The sequence below is a fragment of the Somniosus microcephalus genome, chromosome 4, assembly GCF_052327205.1.
Source record: "Somniosus microcephalus isolate GS21.2 chromosome 4, FLI_Smic_1.0, whole genome shotgun sequence".
NCBI lineage: Eukaryota > Metazoa > Chordata > Chondrichthyes > Squaliformes > Somniosidae > Somniosus > Somniosus microcephalus.
The window spans coordinates 338188795-338209958 of record NC_140990.1 but is presented as its reverse complement, the minus strand read 5'-3'; the positions used below and the strand labels follow the sequence as shown (position 1 = coordinate 338209958).

Sequence of the window (21164 nt, the reverse complement as noted above, 5' to 3'; positions counted from 1 at the left end):
AATTCTCCCTTATGCCCTGATATTTTCCACAAGCAGTGAGGAAGTGTGTCTCTGTCTCCACCACTCCCTGACTGCAGTGAGGGCATATCCTGTCCTCTCTTGGCAGCCGGGTCTGCCTGTGTCTGCCTTTTTCGATCGCCAGGCTATGTTCACTAAGTCTGTACATTGTCAAGGTTTTTCTCAGTTTGCTATCCTTTACCATGGTCAGGCATCCAGGATCGCGGCAGCACTGTCACAATGTGTGAAACTAAACCGAAAATCGGCAGTAGTGTTACCACATCCCAGGAGCTGAGCGGTTTTGTAACATTCCATTTAACCTCCCCCCACCCCTCCTTTAACTGTTTCTAATTTTGTAGTTTAACAGATAGTAGCCCAGTGTTTTTGTAAATATATATATATAGATAGAACTGCAGTGAGACATTTGTGTACTCTATAACTTAGTGACTTCCTTCCCCCTCTTCCCCCCTCGCCCCAGCCTCGAGCGTTAAGGAGCTCTTCATTCGTGCGACCTATGGCATCGGGATTAGAAAGGGGATCCAGGTCCGCAAACAGATTGAACCAGGCTGATTTGTCCTCTGTGTTGCCCTTGGCAGCTGCAGGGAAGAGGAAAGATTTAGTTATTAACACCTCCTAAGCACAAGTAGCTACTGCTGTGACTGTATACACCAGCTGGATAAGCTTACACCAGGAGGCCATTCAGACTGCCAGGATCAGTTGGCACACCCCTGGTACAGGAAACTTTGTGATATCCGGCACCGACGGGACCGAGCTGTTGCCGTCCCATCAAAACTGCCGGACAAACCAGCGCTAATGTTGAAACATTCGGAGATTTTGAGCTCCGTATCTGGCAACAAACCCTGTTGCTTAGCAACAGCTTCTAAACAGTTGGCCCTACCTTGCAAGCGTCTCTGTAGCTTAGCAACAGCTTCAGCGAGACCTTGCAGAGCCTGACTGGTGAAAAAAAAGCAACTAAAAGAAAAAAAACCTAACGAAACGGCTCCTGATTTTTGCCGGTGGCTCGAGCATTCCGGACAGTTAACCTCCGGATAAACCAAAGTTTCCTGTACTGGGGATGAGGGGGCTGATTATGCAGCCTGTGCGCTGCTGTACAGACCCAGCACACCATATAAAGCGAGATCTGCCCACTTACATAATGTCCTGGCTGCTCAGGCCCTCCAGCCACTGTAGCCATGAGCTGGGACACAGAATGTGTGCAGGTTCCCAGCCCCACCATGCCTGCACTGGGAGGCACTGCAGGTTCTTGACCTCAGCCCTCAGCATCTAATTTTCCAGCATAATCCTGTCCATGGACTCAAAGGACAGAAGTAATTGGTGCATTTCACCAGGAATTGCATTCCGGCACAATCTGTGCAGCAAGAACTTTTCTTTCTCTATCTTTCTCACCAGTCCTCCTCTCCTCTCCTGAGGGTGCTGACTCACACTGGAGTATAGTTCCACAGCTACTGGCACCACTCACTACATGTCAGCCTAGACAAGGAGTGAATCATAGAAATTTACGGCAGAGAAGGAGGCCATTCGGCCCATCATGTCTGTGCTGGCCAACAATGAGCTCTCCAGCCTAATCCCACTGTCCAGCTCTTGGTCCGTAGCCTTGCAGGTTACGACACTTCAAGTGCACATCCAAGTACTTTTTAAATGCGATGTGGGTTTCTGCCTCTACTACCCTTTCAGGCAGTGAGTTCCAGACCCCCACCACCCTCTGGGTGAAAAAAGTTCTCCTCAACTCCCCTCTAATCCTTCCACCAATGACTTTAAATCCATGCCCCCTGGTTATTGACCCCTCTGCTATCCACTATATCTAGGCCCCTCATAATTTTATACACATTTTAATTTCACTAGAGTCTGTTTTTGTTTCAAATGCTGTTCCTTTCTGACATGCCTATGATTCCAACAGAAGATTGTGCTAATCCTGCCCCAGTGAATTGATGGGAAATATGAAACACTCTATCTGGTCACTGTTAAATCACAAAGCCCTCTCTGGCTCTCTGTCACCTACCTTTGGAGGGGACCTTTGGGAGGTTCTGGGGGGGATTTGCTGGAACTTTTGGCTCCGGATGTTGTGGGGGTAGAATTGGCGCTGGCTGTGGTTTGGGTGGATCAGTCCAACCTTAAACAGTAACACAGTATAATCAGTACATCGCACTCAGAGCATCAAATCAAATCAATCAAATCAAATCAACTTTTATTGTCATTGTTAGTGCACAAGTGCAGTACAACGAAATGTAGGCTTGCGGCTCCCGAGAGTGTACAATTTGGATTAGGACACTTAAACATTCAACATACATTTATACATTTGGCTTGCAGTATGTTAGCATAAATATGACCATAATAAAGTGCATTGGCAGATGTGCAGGCTTTAGTGTTTATTTGTGGAGTTCAGTAGGATGACAGCCCTGGGAAAGAAGCTGTTCCTAAATCTGGTCGTACGGGTGCGAATGCATCTGTAGCATCTTCCAGATGGTAGGAGGGCGAACAGACTGTGGCTGGGGTGGGTAGGGTCTTTGATGATGGACTGTGCCCTCCGTAGGCAGCGTTTCTGATATATATGCTCTATGGTCGGTAGCCGGGTAAAGGATTGAAATGCAGTCTGTGATAGGGTTGATTGTATATGGGCTGTGGAAGGGTTGCTCAGCCGCGCTTCATACCCCAGCCTGACCGACCCAGGCCTTAGAGAGAATCCTTATCCCGAAGTTTTGGATCTGACTTTCCGACTTATTTTGTTTTAACATGCCAGACGATATTCACCTTGGAGACCTGGACTTTCAAGGACCAGCTAGAGCGCACCAGATACCATCGTAACTGCAACAATTTTCAAGGGTCGGTACCCTTGGTCGAGGTGAACCCATTCCAGGGCACCATGCCCTTCACAACAGAATGAGAACTCTCTCTGGGGCTCCCACGGAGCTTCTCCAGGATCATCTGCATTACTGCACTGGACGCCGTGAGACACCCATCTCTGCATTCAGGGATCTGAACCCGTCTCCGAGGGCAACGGAGGCCATTGCCTGTCCCTTTAAAAGTGACCAGGCTGTGTGACTCAGCGGTGCAACAGCTGGGAAGCTACAATTGGTCTGAGCATCCCCGAGATAGGGAGGTGGGGAATAAAATCAGCCAAGGTCCCTGCTCCTGATCACTATCCAGTGACCCCAGTAGGAAGAGTGTGGGTGAACGCTGGATGAGGACCTGATCAGGCTCAGTCTGTGATACTGTAGGAGTCGCTGGAAATCAACAGACTGCGAGACTTTCGTAGCAGCAAAGAAAAACGCGTGTTAGCTTTATTAACTCTCCGCATGGACTGAGGGACTTGGCCTCGTCGCAGGGCTATGACATCATCACACAATCGATGACTCTTAAAGGGACCCTGCCCCGATAACCCAACCAAGTTCCGTACATAACGTGGAGCAATAACAACATTGGCTAAACATAGTGAATTGTGTTAATGTCCCTATGTGGTCTCCGCCACATACACCCCCCCAGAATTCACTAGAACTGGCAATGTCAGTCGTTGAGGGGCCCGGATCACAGGGCCAAAACGGCTCCTTAAATCCGGGGCGGGGACCGGGGGGGTCGCCGGAGGGTCCCTGGGCGCTCGGTGGTGGACTAAGGGTGCAGAAGCCGGAGGTCGGCCCCGCCGCGGGGGCTGAGCCAACCCAACGGGTTGGTCCAGATCCAGGTGGGCCGGCTTAAGGCAGTCCACGGAAATGTAGTCAGGCTTACCGCCGACATCCACCACGAAGGCCTTGTCCCCGGCTTCCAGGACGTGGAATGGTCCGTCATAGGGTGGGTGAAGAGGTCCCCGGTGGGCGTCGTGGCAGACAAAAACGTACTCCGCCGCACGAAGGTCGGGCAGAACGTGGGACTGAGGGAGACCGTGCAGCGATGTGGGCACCGGCGCGAAAACCTTGGCGTTGTCCAGGAGGGCAGACCGCTGATGGGCTGCGGACCAAGGGTCCATGGCGTTGGGGATGAACTCCCCGGGAACCCGCAGCGGCTGCCCATAGACGAGCTCGGCAGACGAAGACTGGAGGTCCTCCTTGGGGGCGGTCCTGAGTCCCAGCATGACCCACGGGAGTCTGTCGATCCAACTGTCGTCTCGGAGGCTGGCCCGGAGCGCGGCCTTCATGGAGCGATGAAACCATTTGCACAGTCCGTTAGCCTGAGGGTGATATGCGGTGGTGCGGTGGAGTCTCAACCTGAGGCCTCGGGCGACAGCGTTCCAGAGCTCCGACGTGAACTGGGGTCCCCGGTCGGAGGAGACGTTAGATGGGGCGCCGAACCAGGCGACCCAAGTGTCGATGAATGCCCGAGCCACATCGGCGGACGTTGTTGACGACAACGGGACGGCTTCCGGCCATCGGGTGGTTGTGTCGACCATCGTGAGGAGGTGGGTGAACCCGCAGGAGGGCGGCAGGGGCCCCACCAGGTCCACGTTAACATGGTCGCACCACCTCTCGGGCACCGCGAAAGGCACCAACGGGGCCTGAGTATGGCGATGCACTTTCGAGCGCTGGCATACCACGCAGGTATTGGCCCAGTCGCGAACGTCCTTCTTGAGCCCGTGCCAGATGAGCTTAGCCGCCACCAGCTTCTGTGACGGCTTCCTGCCTGGGTGGGAAAGGCTATGGACAGTGTTGAAAACCTGCCGTCTCCACCCGTCGGGCACGACGGGGCGTGGCTGCCCAGTGGAGACGTCGCACAGGAGCGTGGTGCCGGCATCGTCAAATGCGACGTCTGCTAACTGAAGGCCCGTGACAGCCGTCCTGTAGGCCTGGCCATCCGGGTCGGAGGCCTGGTCGGCTGCCATGCGGGTGTAGTCGATGCCGAGGTGTACGGCGCTGGCGACGGCCCGGGAGAGACAGTCGGCGACGGGGTTGTCTTTCCCAGCCACATGCTGGATGTCCGTCGTGAACTCGGAGATGAAGGAAAGCTGGCGCTGCTGACGGGCCGACCACGGCTCGGAAACTTTGGCCATGGCGAAGGTCAACGGCTTGTGGTCCACGAACGCTGTGAACAGGCGGGCCTCTAGCAGGAAACGGAAGTGTTGGACGGCGAGATAGAGGCCGAGAAGCTCGCGATCGAAGGTGATGTACTTCCGCTCGTTGGGGCGGAGCTGCCGGCTGAAGAAGGCGAGCAGCTGCCAGGCGCCATTGACCCACTGTTCGTGGATGGTGCCGACAGCATAGTCCGAAGCATCAGTGGCGAGAGCGATCGCCAGCATGGTTGCGTTAGCCAGGGCCCTTTTCGTGTCAGTGAATGAATTGACCATCTCCTCGGACCAGTCGACGGCGAGCTTGGCGGGCTTGCCTTTGAGGGCCTCGTAAAGGGGCCGCATAAGCTGGGCTGCTCGGGGAACGAAGCGAAGATAAAAGTTCACCATGCCCAAAAACTCCTGCAGGGCCTTCACGGTGAGGGGTCGCGGAAAATCCTTCACGGCCTCCACTTTCGACGGCAGTGGCACCACCCCGTCCTTCGTGATGCGGTGCCTGAGAAAGTTGATCGAGGACAGCCCGAACTGACACTTGGCTGGATTGACGATTAGGCCGTGCTGGCTGAGGCGTTCGAAGAGAGTCCGGAGGTGGGACACATGCTCCGTCCTGGAGGCACTGGCGATGAGAATGTCATCCAGGTAGACGAACAGGAATGGCAGGTCCCGTAACACGGTGTCCATTAGGCGTTGAAAAGCCTGAGCGGCGTTTTTGAGACCAAATGGCATGTGGAGGAATTCGAACAGCCTGAACGGGGTGATCACCACGGTTTTCGGGACGTCCTGCGGCCGGACGGGGACTTGGTGGTAACCCCGAACGAGGTCCACTTTAGAGAAAACAACTTTCCCGGCCAGGCGGGCGGAAAAGTCCTGGATGTGTGGAATCGGGTAGCGGTCGGGGGTCGTAGCGTCGTTGAGGCGCTGGTAATCGCCGCACGGGCGCCAACCGCCACCTGGTTTTGGTGCGATGTGGAGGGGTGAGGCCCATGGACTGTTCGACCGGCGAATGATGCCGAGGCGCTCCATCGTGTCGAACTCACCTTTAGCGATGGCGAGTTTCCCCGGGTCGAGGCGCCGAGCGTGGGCGTAGACAGGCGGACCGGTGGTCAGGATGTGGTGTTCTACCCCGTACTTGGTGGCGGTGGACGAGAAAGTGGGCTTCGTGAGGTCCAGGAACCCGGCGAGGAGGTGGGAAAACTCGTCGGAGGCCGAGAGTGCGCTGGACAACTTCGTCGTGCCAGAACAATTGAGCGAACACGGGAGCGAACTGAAAGTCTCAGCGTTGACGAGACGTTGGTTCTTGACGTCCACCAAAAGGCCATTGGCGCAGAGGAAGTCAGCGCCGAGAAGGGGGGTGACACTTTCGTTGTAACAAATTCCCAAGCGAAACGCTGCCCGCCAAAACACAGCTCCACGCTCCGTTTCCTGAAGGTACGGATGGAACTGCCGTTGGCGGCTTCGAGGGCGGGGCCGTGGTTTCCCCCCTGTATGTCTATGGTTGACGTGGGCAGGACGCTCACCTGGGCACCCATGTCGCAGAGGAAACGATGTCCAGAGTCAGTGTCCGTAATGAATAACAGACTACATGAACGGCCGACAGCCATGGTAGCTAATGAGTGGGCCTTCGCGTTTCCCAACGTGGTAAAGCTGCACGGGGGCCGGCACTTCATAGCTTTGGGGCCGAACTGCGCGTGGTAGAAGCACATGTTTGGGGGCTGCCGCCGTTGGGCTGTGGCGGTGGGGGCAGGGCCCTGCATGGCTGCGCAGTACTGTTGCCCGGCGGAGAAAAATTTGTCGGCCTCCTTGGCCAGGTCGCGGAAATGACCGTACCTGCCCTGGCAGCTGTTGTAGGAACAGTTCTCTGAAGAGGAAGCACGGCTTGTGCTTGCCCAGGAGGGTTAACATGTGGTCCATAAGTTCTGAGGGCTTGGAGTCGCCAAACCCGGGTAGAGAGAGAAGCTGGCGTGCGCGCTCGGGTTCAGTTAGTCCAAAAGTCTCTAGGAGGTGCGTTCTCAGCGTTGCAAATTTGTGGTGCTCCGGGGGGTCCTCGAGCAGGCTCACGACTCTGGCCATGGTGGAGCTGCCGAGAGCAGAGACGACGTAATAATACTTCGTGTCATCCGCAGTGATGTCCCGGATTGCAAACTGAGCCTCGGCCTGGGCGAACCAAGCGGCAGCCTGTCGTTCCCAAAACTCCGGTAATTTGAGAGAAACGGCGTTCGTCGCCACCTCGGATAAAGTCTCTGGAAACGTCCAAAAGAGAAACGGGGTCACCAATGTAGGAGTCGCTGGAAATCAACAGACTGCGAGACTTTCGTAGCAGCAAAGAAAAACACGTGTTAGCTTTATTAACTCTCCACATGGACTGAGGGACTCAGCCTCGTCGCAGGGCTATGACGTAATCACACAATCGACGACTCTTAAAGGGACCCTGCCCCGATAACCCAACCAAGTTCCGTACATAACGTGGAGCGATAACAACATTGGCTAAACATAGTGAATTGTGTTACTGTCCCTATGTGGTCTCCGCCACAATACTCTCCTTAATGCAATATCCTGCCAACGCTCACTCACACCAAATGGCCATTTGAGTAAGGCACTCCTGGAGGATGCCTGACTCCTATGGAAGCACACTGCAGCTGGGAGTCGGGTGCAGAAGTGGTAAGGGGAGACGGAGGGAGGTAACAAAGGGAGAAAAGATTCAACAGATCAGATTTTAAAGGATGCTGAGCAGTAACAGCTTGGTAGCCTAGTGGTTAAGGCCCTGGACTAACTAGTCCAGAGGTTGGGAGTTCAAGTCCCACCATGGTAAGTTGGGAAACTGAATTCAATTTGTGAGATGGAACCAGAAAAAATGACCATAAAAACCAGACTATTGTAAAAACCCAACTGGTTCACTAATGCTCCTCAAGGAAGGGGACCTGCCTCCCCCATCTTTACCTGGTCCAGTGGAGTGGGCCTTTGGCATAGCGGTAGCATCCCCGCCGCTGGGCCAGAAGGCGTAGGGTTTCGAACCCCGCACTAGACAGTCCTGGCAAGTGGAGTCAGAGCTCCGGCTCTAAATTCTGGGTTGACATCCAGCGGGATACTTGCGTCCGTGGGTGTGGGTGCCCCCCCCCCCTCGTATGGGTTGTGGGAGCCCGTAAAACCCTCCTGCCATAGGACTAACCACCCTAATGGCTGGTACGAAGATGGTTACGGTCACGGAAGGAGCGTTAATCGCAGCCAGAATCCTTCCGCCACTTCATACAGTTCCCCAAAGGGAACAGTATGAAGACACGGACGACGACCTGGTCCAGTCACACACTATGTAGTTGACTCCTAATAGGGATGGGCAATAAATACTGGCTTGCTACTGTTGCCCTGATTGCCAATCATGATCTTAGGCAAAAGGTACTGATTTGAGGGAGAATGCCTTCTCTTGGGGGCTGGGGGAGGAAGGGAAAGGGATCAGTGTGTCAATTAGGCAAAGGCACACTTTCTGGCTACACAACAGCATTGGCAGAGGCCTGGGAGCAGGGCTTCAGTCAATCTTATCAACAACGGAAGTTTTTTGGTGCATGGGGATTATAGGAAAGGGTGATGGGAAAAAGTGTGATTAGGCTTTAAGATAGAGATTGTGTTTTTGAAACTGGTAAAATGTGTTACCCTCACTATTGAATACTTACACACTGAGCAGTGAAGGGGAAGAGTGCAACTGAATAAGCTACAGGACTCACCGATGAAAGCTCCTGCTGTGTCATGGCTGAGGTCGAAGAGCTGGGATGGTAGGAAACTGGTTGGAGCATCAGCCGATTTGAGTTCGACCGCTTCCGCCACAGGCCCCGGACTGAGGCCCGAGCTTCCAAAGGTGTTCTGACACTCGTGGCTGAAGTCATTGGGTGCACTGGGATTAGGGTTCAGCAGGTCATTCCAAAACGTCAACTCGTGTTTCTCCAGATCCTCACTTTCTAACATGTCCGCCAGTAGGTCCTTCGGCACTGAAACACAAAGGAGAGCTGTGGTCGTACCAAGCTGAGTGAACTGGGCATTCCACACAAACACTTCCTAATCAGCCCATGACTAAACAGGCTGCAACCACACGACATTCACTCAGTGGGGACACTTGCTGCAATTGGTAAGTTGAATGAGTACAGGCAACATGAAGACCACAGATTGGAGCACAGAATCCGAGGAGATAAAAGGTCATTATGGAAGCAGAGTGATGCAAGGTTCATTAACCGCTGTGACCAGGTGGAAAGCCTCCATCTGTGAAAGGAACGAACGGTGGAGGTATTCAGTGCAGTATTCATCAGAACAAACTGGAACAGTTCAGGAGTATGTAACGAGAATAAAGGCAATTAACTGAAGACAGCATGCAGACATAAACACCCCATCGTCTCACAAAGCTGTGAAGATTGTGAAAGAAATTTTAAAAATAATTTGCATTTATATAGCGCCTTTCAGGACCTCAGGATGCCCCAAAGCACTTACAGCCCACTGCATTTGGCATGGTTAGTTCTTCACTAGCTCTATCGATAGGTAATTACCATCTCGACCTGAATCTTACCCTCAACATGAAAGATCTACATGGACTCCAGTCATGAAGCAGGGCTTGAACACAGAAACCTAATTTAATACCAACTGCTATTAGATGGATGGAGGGAGGGGGCAAGGGAAGGGGTTTGATGTTAATGTTTGCTTAATTTTCAGCAGAGAATATGTTTGCCATGTGACTTCAAATTGCTAGATCCATGGTATTGTGCTGAAAGTGACCTTTTGTTGTTGGCGAAAGATCATAACTGTGAACGAACATACCAGGCCCCGTACTCGAGTTAATGGTACTATACTAAAAAGTTGTTGATGAACAGGATGACTGAGCTGCAGCTCATAACACCTGAAATGGTGGATGGGAATGAGCAAATCTCCTTCTAGATCCTCCCCTCTGAACACTGAAACCCAAAGAACTGGAACTAGAGGCAACATGAGGCTTTATTCATGCAGTGAGTTGTTGTGATCTGGGGTGCATTGCTTGAAAGGTTGGTGAAAGCAGAGGCAATAGAAACTTTCAAAATTGAATTGGATAAATATTAGAAGGGAAAATATTTACAGGGCTATGGGGAAAGAGCCAGGAAGTGGGATTAATTAAATAGCCGGCACAGGCGTGATGGGTTGAATGACTTCCTTCTGTGCTGTATGACTCTATCATTCCATGAATCTATGTGGTCATTGGTCAGTGAGTGAGTGGAGATGTACAGTCCTGTATCTGAATAGGTGCGACATTAAGTGACATGTGTCATTGATCAGTGAGTGGAGAGGTATCGTCCTGTACAGCTGCCAAGCCATTCAGGGGTGAAATCAGAAACCATTTTTTAACACATAGGTTAGTAGAAATCTGGAACTCCCTTCCACAAAAGACTCGATTTTAGGACAATTGGCAATTTCAAGACTGAAAGAGATAGATTTTTGTTAGGTAAGGTTGTGAAGGCATGTGGAGCAAAGGTGGGTAAATGGAGTTGAAACAGATCAGCCATGATCTAATTGAACGGGGGAGCAAACCCGAGGGGCTGAATGGCCTCCTTCTATTCCTAATGTTCCTATGTTCCTGTAAGAGAGAGTTGTTTGCAGGGGTGGACGAAGATGGAAATGGGGTTGGAAGGTGGGAGGGGGTTATAGGTGATACAATGAATTGGTCTGAGATGGCCTTGTCCGTGATTGAGACCATGGAAGTAGTAAGGCCAGGAGAGATGGCAAAGTAGCAGGGGTGGCCGTGATGGGTAGGAGTGTTTAAGGGCCAACAGGAGGGCAGTAAAATCAGAGGAGAAAGGATAAGGGGAGTTGAGATGGAGATTGAAATGACTGAGGATGAGGAGTCATTGAGTGCAGAGACTGAAGGAGGAAAGCAGGGAGGATGTGTTGGTGAGAAACCTGGGGTGGTGGGCAACAGAGAACAAGAGTTTTAAAGGGGAGGTGAGTGGAACAAATGTCACAGCGGACTGCTCTGATGTCACAACGGACCACTCTGATGTCACAATGCAGCGTTCTGATGTCACAACTTCCACATGACGTCATTAAGCAGCTTCAATCCCTGACACACGCACATCCCAATTTGGGGACAATTCTGTTGGAAATGTGTGTCCTACACTCCCATTTCCACATCTTCTGTCACAAGTACTTTGAGTGTCTGTGGTGTGGTGGGTTCTTTATTAGGAACAAACAGCTGCTCAATCCAATATTGGCTGCCAAGTGTTGGGAATGTTGTCTGTACCTCAGGTCTGGGCCTTAACCCCCACTATCCACCTTAAACTGCCACAAAGAGCAGATGACCCAGTGCCACATCACAACTGAGGAGTTCGGTAACTCACAATGGAAACCATGACAACATAGAAACCACAGGGCGGACAAAATACAGCAAAGTGGCACAAACGGTGCATTTGTGTATGAGAGAGCAACGAGAGCAGAGTGTAAAGACAAATGCGTTCATCAAATCCATCCCAATCTTGGAAGATCACCGGAGAGCTGACTGGAAACACGGTGCAAAGAAACAGTGTTAATTATTGGAGAGAAAGAAACCAGAGAGGAAAGAGTCATCCAACCAGAGATCTGATTTCAGACCGTCAGTGAGTGAACAAAGACAACAGAAAATGCTGGAAAAACTCAGCAGGCCAGGCAACATCCGTGGAGAGAAATTAGAGTGACGTTTCGGGTCGAACCCTTTTTCAAACTGGAAAGGAAATAAAATAGATCGAAGGCAGGGCGGCGATAGAACAAAAGAAGTAAAAGAAGTAAAAGAGATCCCGTCAAAGAGAAAAGCAGAACTTCTTCAAGGTAGGCATTCCCCAAAGACAGTCTTTCATTGATCATAAAAATTATTTCGTTAAAATGTTTATTCAGATTGAAGAGTAGTAGAATACAGAGTAAAGACCTGGACGGAGCTGCTGAGAGTGCATCAGACAGCTTAGTGAGAGGGCAGTAATAATCTCTAATACCGAAGGGAGCAATTCTAAACTTCCAGTGGGCTGTGAAAAGACTGCTAAAATGTACCTCAACGTGGAATCATTCTCAGCTGTCCTCGTGAAGATGATTGCTGAGGAAGAGGAAAGTTGTGAGCAGGAAATATCCAACACACTCCAGACACTGGGGCGTCAGCACCCGGAAATAGTGCGAATGAGCTGCCATGACTATCTGTGCCGCCACACCTTGTGGACAGCTGCACGGGAGTTGTAGTATTGTAGAGCATGTGGTGATTATCAAGGACAGCCTTGGTCAAATTAGCCCAGCATTCGCTGCACTGTGGATGACGATGTTAACAGGGGCACAAGTTGACTGCCAGGTTACCATGAGCTTCAGGTTTATTAATGAATCATAGAAAGCTACAGCCATTTGGCCGTGCCCGCTGACAAAGAGCTATCCACCCTAATCCCACTTTCCAGCACTTGGTCCGTAGCCCTGTAGGTTACGGCACTTCAAATGCATATCCAAGTACTTTTTAAATGTGATGAGGGTTTCTGCCTCTACCACCCTTTCAGGCAGTGAGTTCCAGACCCCCACCACCCTCTGGGTGAAAAAGAATCTCCTCAAATCCCCTCTGAGCCTCCTACCAGTTACTTTAAATCTATTTCCCCTGGTTATTGACCCTTCTGCTAAGGGAAATAGGTCCTTCCTATTCCCTCTATCTAGGCCCCTCATAATTTTATACACCTCCATTAGGTCTCCCCTCAGCCTCCTCTGTTCCAAAGAAAACAACCCCAGCTTATCCAATCTTTCCTCATAGCTAAAATTCTCCAGCCCAGGCAACATCCTCGTAAATCTCCTCTGCACCTTCTCTAGTGCAATCACATCCTTCCTGTAATGTGGTGACCAGAACTGCACGCAGTATTCTAACTGCGGCCTAACTAGTGTTTTATACAGTTCAAGCATAACCTCCCTGCTCTTGTATTCTATGCCTCGGCTAATAAAGGCAAGTATCCCGTATACCTTCTTAACCACCTTATCTACCTGTCCTGCTACCTTCAGGGATCTGTGGACATGCACTCCAAGGTCCCTCTGATCCTCTGCACTTCTCACTGTCCTACCATTTAATGTGTATTCCCTTGCCTTGTTAGCCCTCCCCAAATGCATTACCTCACATTTCTCCAGATTGAATTCCATTTGCCACTGTTCTGCCCACCAGACCAGTCCATTGATATCTTCCTGCAGTCTGCAGCTTTCTTCTTCATTATCAACCACACGGCCAATTTTTGTATCATCTGCAAACTTCTTAATCATACTTCCTACATCAAGTCCAAATCATTGATATATACCACAAAAAGCAAAGGACCCAGTACTGAGCCCTGCGGAACCCCACTGGAACCAACCTTCCAGTCACAAAAACACCCTTCGACCATTACCCTTTGTTTCCTGCCTCTGAGCCAATTTTGGATCCAACTTGCCACTTTGCCTTGGATCCCATGGGCCTTTACTATCATGGCCTGTCTGGCATGTGGGACCTTATCAAAAGCCTTGCTAAAATCCATATAGACTACATCAAATGCACTACCTTCATCAACCCTCCTTGTTACCTCCTCAAAAAATTCAATCAAGTTAGTCAGACATGACCTTCCCTTAACAAATCCATGCTGACTGTCCCTGATTAATCTGTGTCTTTCTAAATGAAGATTTAGTCTGTCCCTCAGAATGTTTTCCAATAATTTTCCCACCACCGAGGTTAGGCTGACTGGCCTGTAATTACTTGGTCTATCCCTTTCTCCCTTTATAAACAACAGTACCACGTTAGCAGTCCTCCGGCACCATACTTGTAGCCAGAGAGGATTGGAAAATGATGGTCAGAGCCTCTGCTATTTACTCTCTTACTTCTCTTAACAGTCTGGGATACACCAGGGGAAGGCAGCAGCAGCCAAATTCCTGGCACCAGGGACGCTTCTGCTGCTCAGAAAGGGAGGAAAAAGAGTGGGAGAGCAATAGTGGTAGGGGATTCTATCGTAAGGGGAACAGATAGGCGTTTCTGTGGCCGCAAACGTGACTCCAGGATGGTTTGTTGCCTCCCTGGGGCCAGGGTCATGGATGTCACTGAGCGGCTACAGGGCATTCTTAAGGGGGAGGGTGAGCAGGCAGAGGTCGTGGTCCACATTGGGACCAACGACATAGGTAGGAAGGGGGATGAGGTCCTGCATCAAGAATTTAGGGAGCTAGGTAGCAGATTAAAGAGCAGGACCTCAAAGGTTGTAATCTCTGGATTACTCCCAGTGCCACGTGCTAGTGAGTATAGGAATAGGAGGATAGAACAGATGAATGCGTGGCTAAAAAGTTGGTGCAGGAGGGAAGGTTTTAGTTTCCTGGATCACTGGGCCTGCTTCTGGGAAAGGTGGGACTTGTACAAGTCGGACGGGTTGCACCTGAACCAGAGCGGGACAAATATCCTTGCGGGGAGGTTTGCTAGCGCTGTTGGGGGGGGTTTAAACTAACTTGGCAGGGGGATGGGATACAGAGGAGAGCTGAAATAGGGGGTGATGTGCTGCCAATTATAGAGAAAAAAACAAGTCAGCTTGGTAGACAGGGCAAATATATAAGGGCAAGGCTGGATGGCATCTATTTTAATGCAAGGAGTCTTGCAAATAAGGTGGATGAACTGAAGGCGTTGATAAACACATGGGAGTATGATATTGTTGCTATCACGGAGACATGGTTGAGGGAGGGGCAAGACTGGCAGCTCAATATTCCGGGGTACAGAATCTTCAGGCGAGACAGAGGGGGAGGTATAAGAGGAGGGGGTGTCGCAATATTAATTAAGGAATCAATTACTGCCATAAGGAGGGATGATATATTAGCAGGTTCCTCTAATGAGGCCATATGGGTGGAGCTTAAAAACAAAAAGGGGGCAAGCACTTTGCTGGGAGTGTACTATAGGCCCCCAAACAGTCAGGGGGAGATAGAGGAACAGATATGTAGGCAAATCTCAGAGAAATGTGCAAATAATAAGGTAATAATAATGGGGGATTTCAACTTCCCCAATATTAACTGGGATAGTCAGAGTGTGAAAGGCTCAGAGGGTGTAGAATTCTTAAAGTGCATCCAGGAGAGCTTTTTGAGCCAGCATGTAGAAAGTCCTACAAGAGAGGGGGCGGTACTGGACCTAATTCTAGGGAATGTGGCCGGCCAAGTGGAAGAAGTGCTAGTAGGTGAGCACTTTGGTGACAGTGACCATAATATGGTGAGATTTAAGGTGGTCATGGAAAAGGACAGGGATGGGCCGGAAATAAAGGTTCTAAATTGGGGGAAGGCCGATTTTAATAGGATAAGGCAGGATCTGGCCAAAATGGACTGGGATCAGCTACTTGTAGGAAAATCCGCATCGGAGCAATGGGAGGCTTTCAGAAGGGAGATTGAGATCATACAATGGCAACATGTTCCCGTAAAGGTCAAGGGTGGTTCCAAAAACCACAGGGAACCTTGGATGTCAGGGGATATACGAGAATGGATTAGGAAAAGAAGGAGGGCTTTTGGCAGATACAAAAGGCTAAAGACGGAGGAAGCCCTAGAGGAGTACAAAAAGTGCAGGGGGATACTTAAAAAAGAAATTAGGAGATCAAGGAGGGGCCATGAAATAACACTGGCGAGCAAAATAAAGGAAAATCCTAAGATGTTTTATAAGTATATTAAGGGTAAGAGGATAACTAGGGAAAAAATAGGGCCCATTAGGGACAAAAGTGGCAATCTGTGTGTGGAGCCGGAAGATGTAGGAGGGGTTCTAAATGAATTTTTTGCATCTGTTTTCACTATGGAGAAGGACGATGTAGACATAGAAATAGGGCGGGGGGACTGTGATATGCTCGAGCATATTAACATCGAGAGGGAGGAGGTATTGGCGGTTTTAGCAGGCCTAAAAATGGATAAATCCCCAGGCCCGGACGAAATGTATCCCAGGCTGCTGTGTGAGGCAAAGGAAGAGATTGCGGGGGCTCTAACACATATATTCAGAACCTCTCTGGCCACAGGGGATGTGCCAGAGGACTGGAGAACCGCTAATGTAGTACCATTATTCAAGAAGGGGAGTAGGGAAAAACCGGGGAACTACAGGCCAGTGAGCCTAACATCAGTGGTAGGAAAATTATTGGAAAAAATTCTGAGGGACAAAATTAGTCTCCACTTGGAGAGGCAAGGATTAATCAGGGATAGTCAACATGGCTTTGTCAAGGGAAGATCATGTCTGACTAATTTGATTGAATTTTTTGAGGGGGTGACTAGGTGTGTGGATGAGGGTAACGCAGTGGATGTGGTATACATGGATTTCAGTAAGGCCTTCGATAAAGTCCCGCACAGGAGACTGGTCAAGAAGGTAAGAGCCTATGGAATCCAGGGTGCCTTGGCACATTGGATACAAAACTGGCTTAGTGGCAGAAGGCAGAGGGTGATGGTCGAAGGTTGTTTTTGTGACTGGAAGCCTGTGGCTGGTGGGGTACCGCAGGGATCGGTGCTGGGTCCCTTGCTGTTTGTGGCCTACATTAATGACTTGGATATGAATGTAAAGGTTATGATCAGTAAGTTCGCGGATGATACAAAAATTGGTAGGGTGGTAAATAGCGAGGAGGGTAGTCTCAGTCTGCAGGACGATATAGATGGGTTGGTCAGATGGGCAGAACAGTGGCAAATGGAATTTAACCCGGAAAAGTGCGAGGTGATGCACTTTGCGGGGACTAACAAGGCAAGGGAATACACAATGAATGGTAAGACCCTAGGCAAGATGGAGGGTCAGAGGGATCTGGGTGTGCAAGTACACAGATCCCTGAAGGCGGCGGAACAGGTGGATAAGGTGGTAAAAAAGGCATATGGGATACTTGCCTTCATTAGCCGAGGCATAGAATATAAGAGCAAGGAGGTTATGATGGAGCTGTATAAAACACTGGTTAGGCCACAGCTGGAATACTGTGTGCAGTTCTGGTCGCCACACTACAGGAAGGATGTGATCGCTTTGGAGAGGGTGCAGAGGAGATTCACCAGGATGTTACCAGGGCTGGAGCGCTTCAGCTATGAAGAGAGACTGGGCAGATTGGGTTTGTTTTCCTTGGAGCAGAGGAGGCTGAGGGGGGACATGATTGAGGTGTACAAAATTATGAGGGGCATAGATAGGATGGATGCTGAGGAGCTTTTTCCCTTAGTAGAAGGGTCAATAACTAGGGGGCATAGATTCAAGGTAAAGGGCGGGAGGTTTAGAGGGGATTTGAGAAAGAACTTTTTCACCCAGAGGGTGGTTGGAGTCTGGAACTCACTGCCTGAAAGGGTTGTGGAGGCAGGAACCCTCACAACATTTAAGAAGCATTTGGATGAGCACTTGAAATGCCATAGCATACAAGGCTACGGGCCAAATGCTGGAATATGGGATTAGATTAGACAGGGCTTGATGGCCGGCGCGGACTCGATGGGCCGAAGGGCCTCTATCCATGCTGTATAACTCTATGACTCTATGACTATTTCATCTGGGCCTGTGAATTTATCCACTTTCAAAGATGCTAAAGCCCTTATTACTTCCTCTTTCACTATATTTATTTCATTGAATATTTCACACTGATTGCAATATCTGCATCTTCCCTTCCATTATGGAGGGATAGAGTTTAATGGAAGGGTTAGTGTACTGGAGGGATAGGGTTGAATGGAAGAGTTAGTGTGCTGGAGGGATAGGGTTGAATGGAAGGGTTAGTGTACTGGAGGGATAGGGTTGAATGGAAGAGTTAGTGTACTGGAGGGATAGTGTTGAATGGAAGAGTTAGTGTACTGGAGGGATAGAGTTGAATGGAAGGGTTAGTGTACTGGAGGGATAGGGTTGAATGGAAGGGTTAGTGTACTGGAGGGATAGGGTTGAATGGAAGAGTTAGTGTACATAAGAACATAAGAAATAGGAGCAGGAGTAGGCCAATCGGCCCCTCGAGCCTGCTCCGCCATTCAATAAGATCATGGCTGATCTGATCCTGACTGCCAATCCACTATCACAGAACCATCTCCTGCATCTAACAGAATTAGACACACGAAATAGGAGCAGGATCAGGCTACACGGCCCCTGGGCCCACTCCGCTACCCACAGGACCATGACCGATCCGAACCTAGACTCATGTCCAAATTCCTGCCCGCTCCCCGTAACCCTTAATTCCCTTTACTTCTAGGTAACTGTCTATTTCTGTTTTAAATTTATGTAATGATGTAGCTTCTACAGCTTTTTGGGGCAGCATATTCCATGGACCTACCACCCTCTGAGTGAAGTAGTTCCTTCTCATCTCAGTTTTGAAAGAGCAGCCCCTTATTCTAAGGCTATGCCCCCTAGTTCTAGTTTCACCCATCATCGGGAACATCTTCCCTGCATCCACCCGATCCAACACCTTCACAATCTTATATGTTTCAATAAGATCGCCTCTCATTCTTCTGAACTCCAATGAGTAGAGTCCCAATCTACTCAACCTCTCCTCATATGTCCATCCCCTCATCCCCAGGATTAACCGAGTGAACCTTCTATGTACTGACTCGAGAGCAAGTATGTCCTTTCTTAAGTATAGACACCAAAACTAAACGCAGTATTCCAGGTGCGGTCTCACCAATACCTTGTACAACTGAAGCAATACCTCCCTATTTTTATATTCTATCCCCCTAGCAATGAAAGCCAACATTCCATTGGCCTTCTTAATCACTTGCTGCACCTGCATACTAACCTTTTGAGTTTCGTGCACCAGGACCCCCAGATCCCTTTGTACTTCAGTACTTTCCAGTTTCTTGCCATTAAGATAATAACTTGCTCTACGATTTTTCCTGCCAAAGTGCATAACCTCACACTTTCCAGTATTGTATTCCATCTGCCAAATCTCTGCCCACTTACTTAGCCTGTCTATGTCCCCTTGAAGGTTTTTTTTATGTCCTCCTCACTCACTACTTTCCCCCCCATCTTAGTATCATCTGCAAACTTTGATATGTTACACTCGGTCCCCTCCTCCAAATCGTTAATATAGATTGTAAAGAGTTGGGGACCCAGCACTGACCCCTGCGGAACACCACTAGTTACTGATTGCCAGTCTGAGAATGAACCATTTATCCCAACTCTCTGCCTTCTGTTAGATAGCCAATCCTCTATCCATGCCAGAATATTACCCCCAATCCCGTGATTTTTTATCTTAAGCAATAATCTTTTGTGTGGCACCTTGTCAAATGCCTTTTGGAAGTCTAAATACACTACGTCCACTGGTTCCCCTTTATCCACCCTATATGTTACTTCCTCAAAGAACTCCAGCAAATTTGTCAAACATGACTTCCCCTTCATAAAACCATGCTGACTTTGTCCTATTAAATTATGATTATCCAAATGTCCTGTTACTGTCTCCTTAATAATGGACTCCAAAATTTTACCTACCACAGATGTTAGGCTAACCGGTCTATAGTTTCCAGCCTTCTGTCTACTGCCCTTTTTAAATAAGAGTGTTACATTAGCAGTTTTCCAGTCTGCCGGGACCATTGCCGAGTCCAGGGAGTTTTGGAAAATTATTACCAATGCATCCACAATCCCTACCGCCACTTCCCTCAAGACCCTAGGATGTAAGCCATCAGGTCCAGGTGATTTATCCGCCTTGAGTCCCATTATTTTACCGAGTACCACTTCCTTAGTGATTTTGATTGTGTTTAGCTCCTCCCCCCCTTTAGTCCCCTGTTTGTCCAGTGTTGGGATATTCTTAGTGTCTTCTACTGTAAAGACTGATGTAAAATATTCATTCAGTGTTTTTGCCATCTCCATATTTCCCACCATTAATTTCCCGGTCTCATCCTCTAAGGGACCAACATTTACTTTAGCCACCCTTTTTCTTTTTATATAACTATAAAAACTCTTAGGCCTAGAAATTCAGTTGGTTGCGCCAGCCGTTAGCGCCTTAGGAGGAGTAGATGTCAGGCGCTAGGCGGGTAGCGCCCGGGCGCAGCGAGAACTGCGCCTCGCCCCAACTTCACTAGAGATTTAGCGGCGGCGCAAAGTCTTTGCGCGCGCTCAGCTGCGCGCGCAGATCATGACGTCATTTCCTCGTGCAACGCCCTTTGTGCGCCCCCAACCGGAACTTCAGTGGCAACGCCCCATTGTGCACCTGGCGCCCCTAGTGACTGTTAAGTGGAACGGTGCTCAGCCGATGCGGGGCGCGGGGGGCGCAAATTAAAGGGCACTCCTCCTGCAATATAAAAGGCTGCCATTTCGCAGCACTCCCTCTTGCGAAACGGATCTTTGGAGAGAGACCAAGGTAGGTAGCTTTCTGCTTTGGCCCAACACTCGGACAGGTACTTCTGGCTTCAGGCCACAGATTTCCACTAGTCTTTGCCTTCATTGACATCTCATTGTTTGCCAGCATATTATGGGGCTGCAATGGGTGTCAACGCAGGCTTTCTCAATTATATCCAAAGGGTTCACAGACGCCGTGAGAGAGTGGCAGCCCTGGCTAGATGGAGAGGGGGCAACAGGCGTCGGCAAAGGAGGCCTTACCCAGCCAGGGTATACCGCCAGCAGTTCTCCTATCTCAACATGTCTGACGAGCAGTGTGTTCGGAGGCTGCGATTCAGAAGGGACGTGGTCACAGAGATCTGCCAGCTGCTTGGCGGTGATCTGCAGCCACAGCTGAGGAGCAGGACGTCTCTGTCGGTGGCAGTGAAGGTGACGGTGGCTCTCAACTTCTATGCCACCGGCTCCTTCCAAGCCGCTACTGGGGACATTGCCAACATCTCCCAGTTCGCCGTGCATTGCTGCATCCGCCAGGTCACCAATGCCCTTTTCCAAAGGAGATGTCAGTTCATCTCCTTCTCCATGGCCCTTGCCAAGCAGCAACAGCGTGCAATGGGCTTTGCAGCATTCGCGGGCTTCCCCATGGTGCAGGGCGCCATTGACTGCACGCATGTGGCTTTGCGGGCACCTCTGGAGAATGCCGAGGATTACCGCAACCGGAAGGGCTACCATTCGCTGAACGTACAGCTGGTGTGTGACCACAGGCAGCTCATCCTAGCTGTCAATGCCCGCTTTCCAGGCAGCAGCCACGATGCCTTCATCCTGCGACAGACTTCTGTGGCAGACATGTTCCAGGCCCAGCCTCACCCACGCGGATGGCTTATCGGGGACAAAGGCTATCCTTTGTGTACCTGGTTGATGACCCCGCTCCGTGCGCCCAGCACCCCTGCT

General features: G+C 50.0%; 1 protein-coding gene across 1 annotated transcript; it reads right to left on the bottom strand.

Annotated features, from left to right (window-relative positions):
• Positions 1 to 127: 127 nt before the first annotated feature.
• On the bottom strand, positions 128 to 9091 carry LOC147120708 (islet cell autoantigen 1-like protein). The gene is made up of 3 exons (XM_085983874.1): positions 8725 to 9091; positions 2018 to 2128; positions 128 to 593 (listed from the first exon to the last, which is right to left on the bottom strand). Exons 1-3 carry the CDS (start codon positions 8960 to 8962, stop codon positions 358 to 360), a joined length of 585 nt encoding a protein of 194 aa, XP_085840000.1. The 5' UTR covers positions 8963 to 9091; the 3' UTR covers positions 128 to 357.
• Positions 9092 to 21164: the final 12073 nt, after the last annotated feature.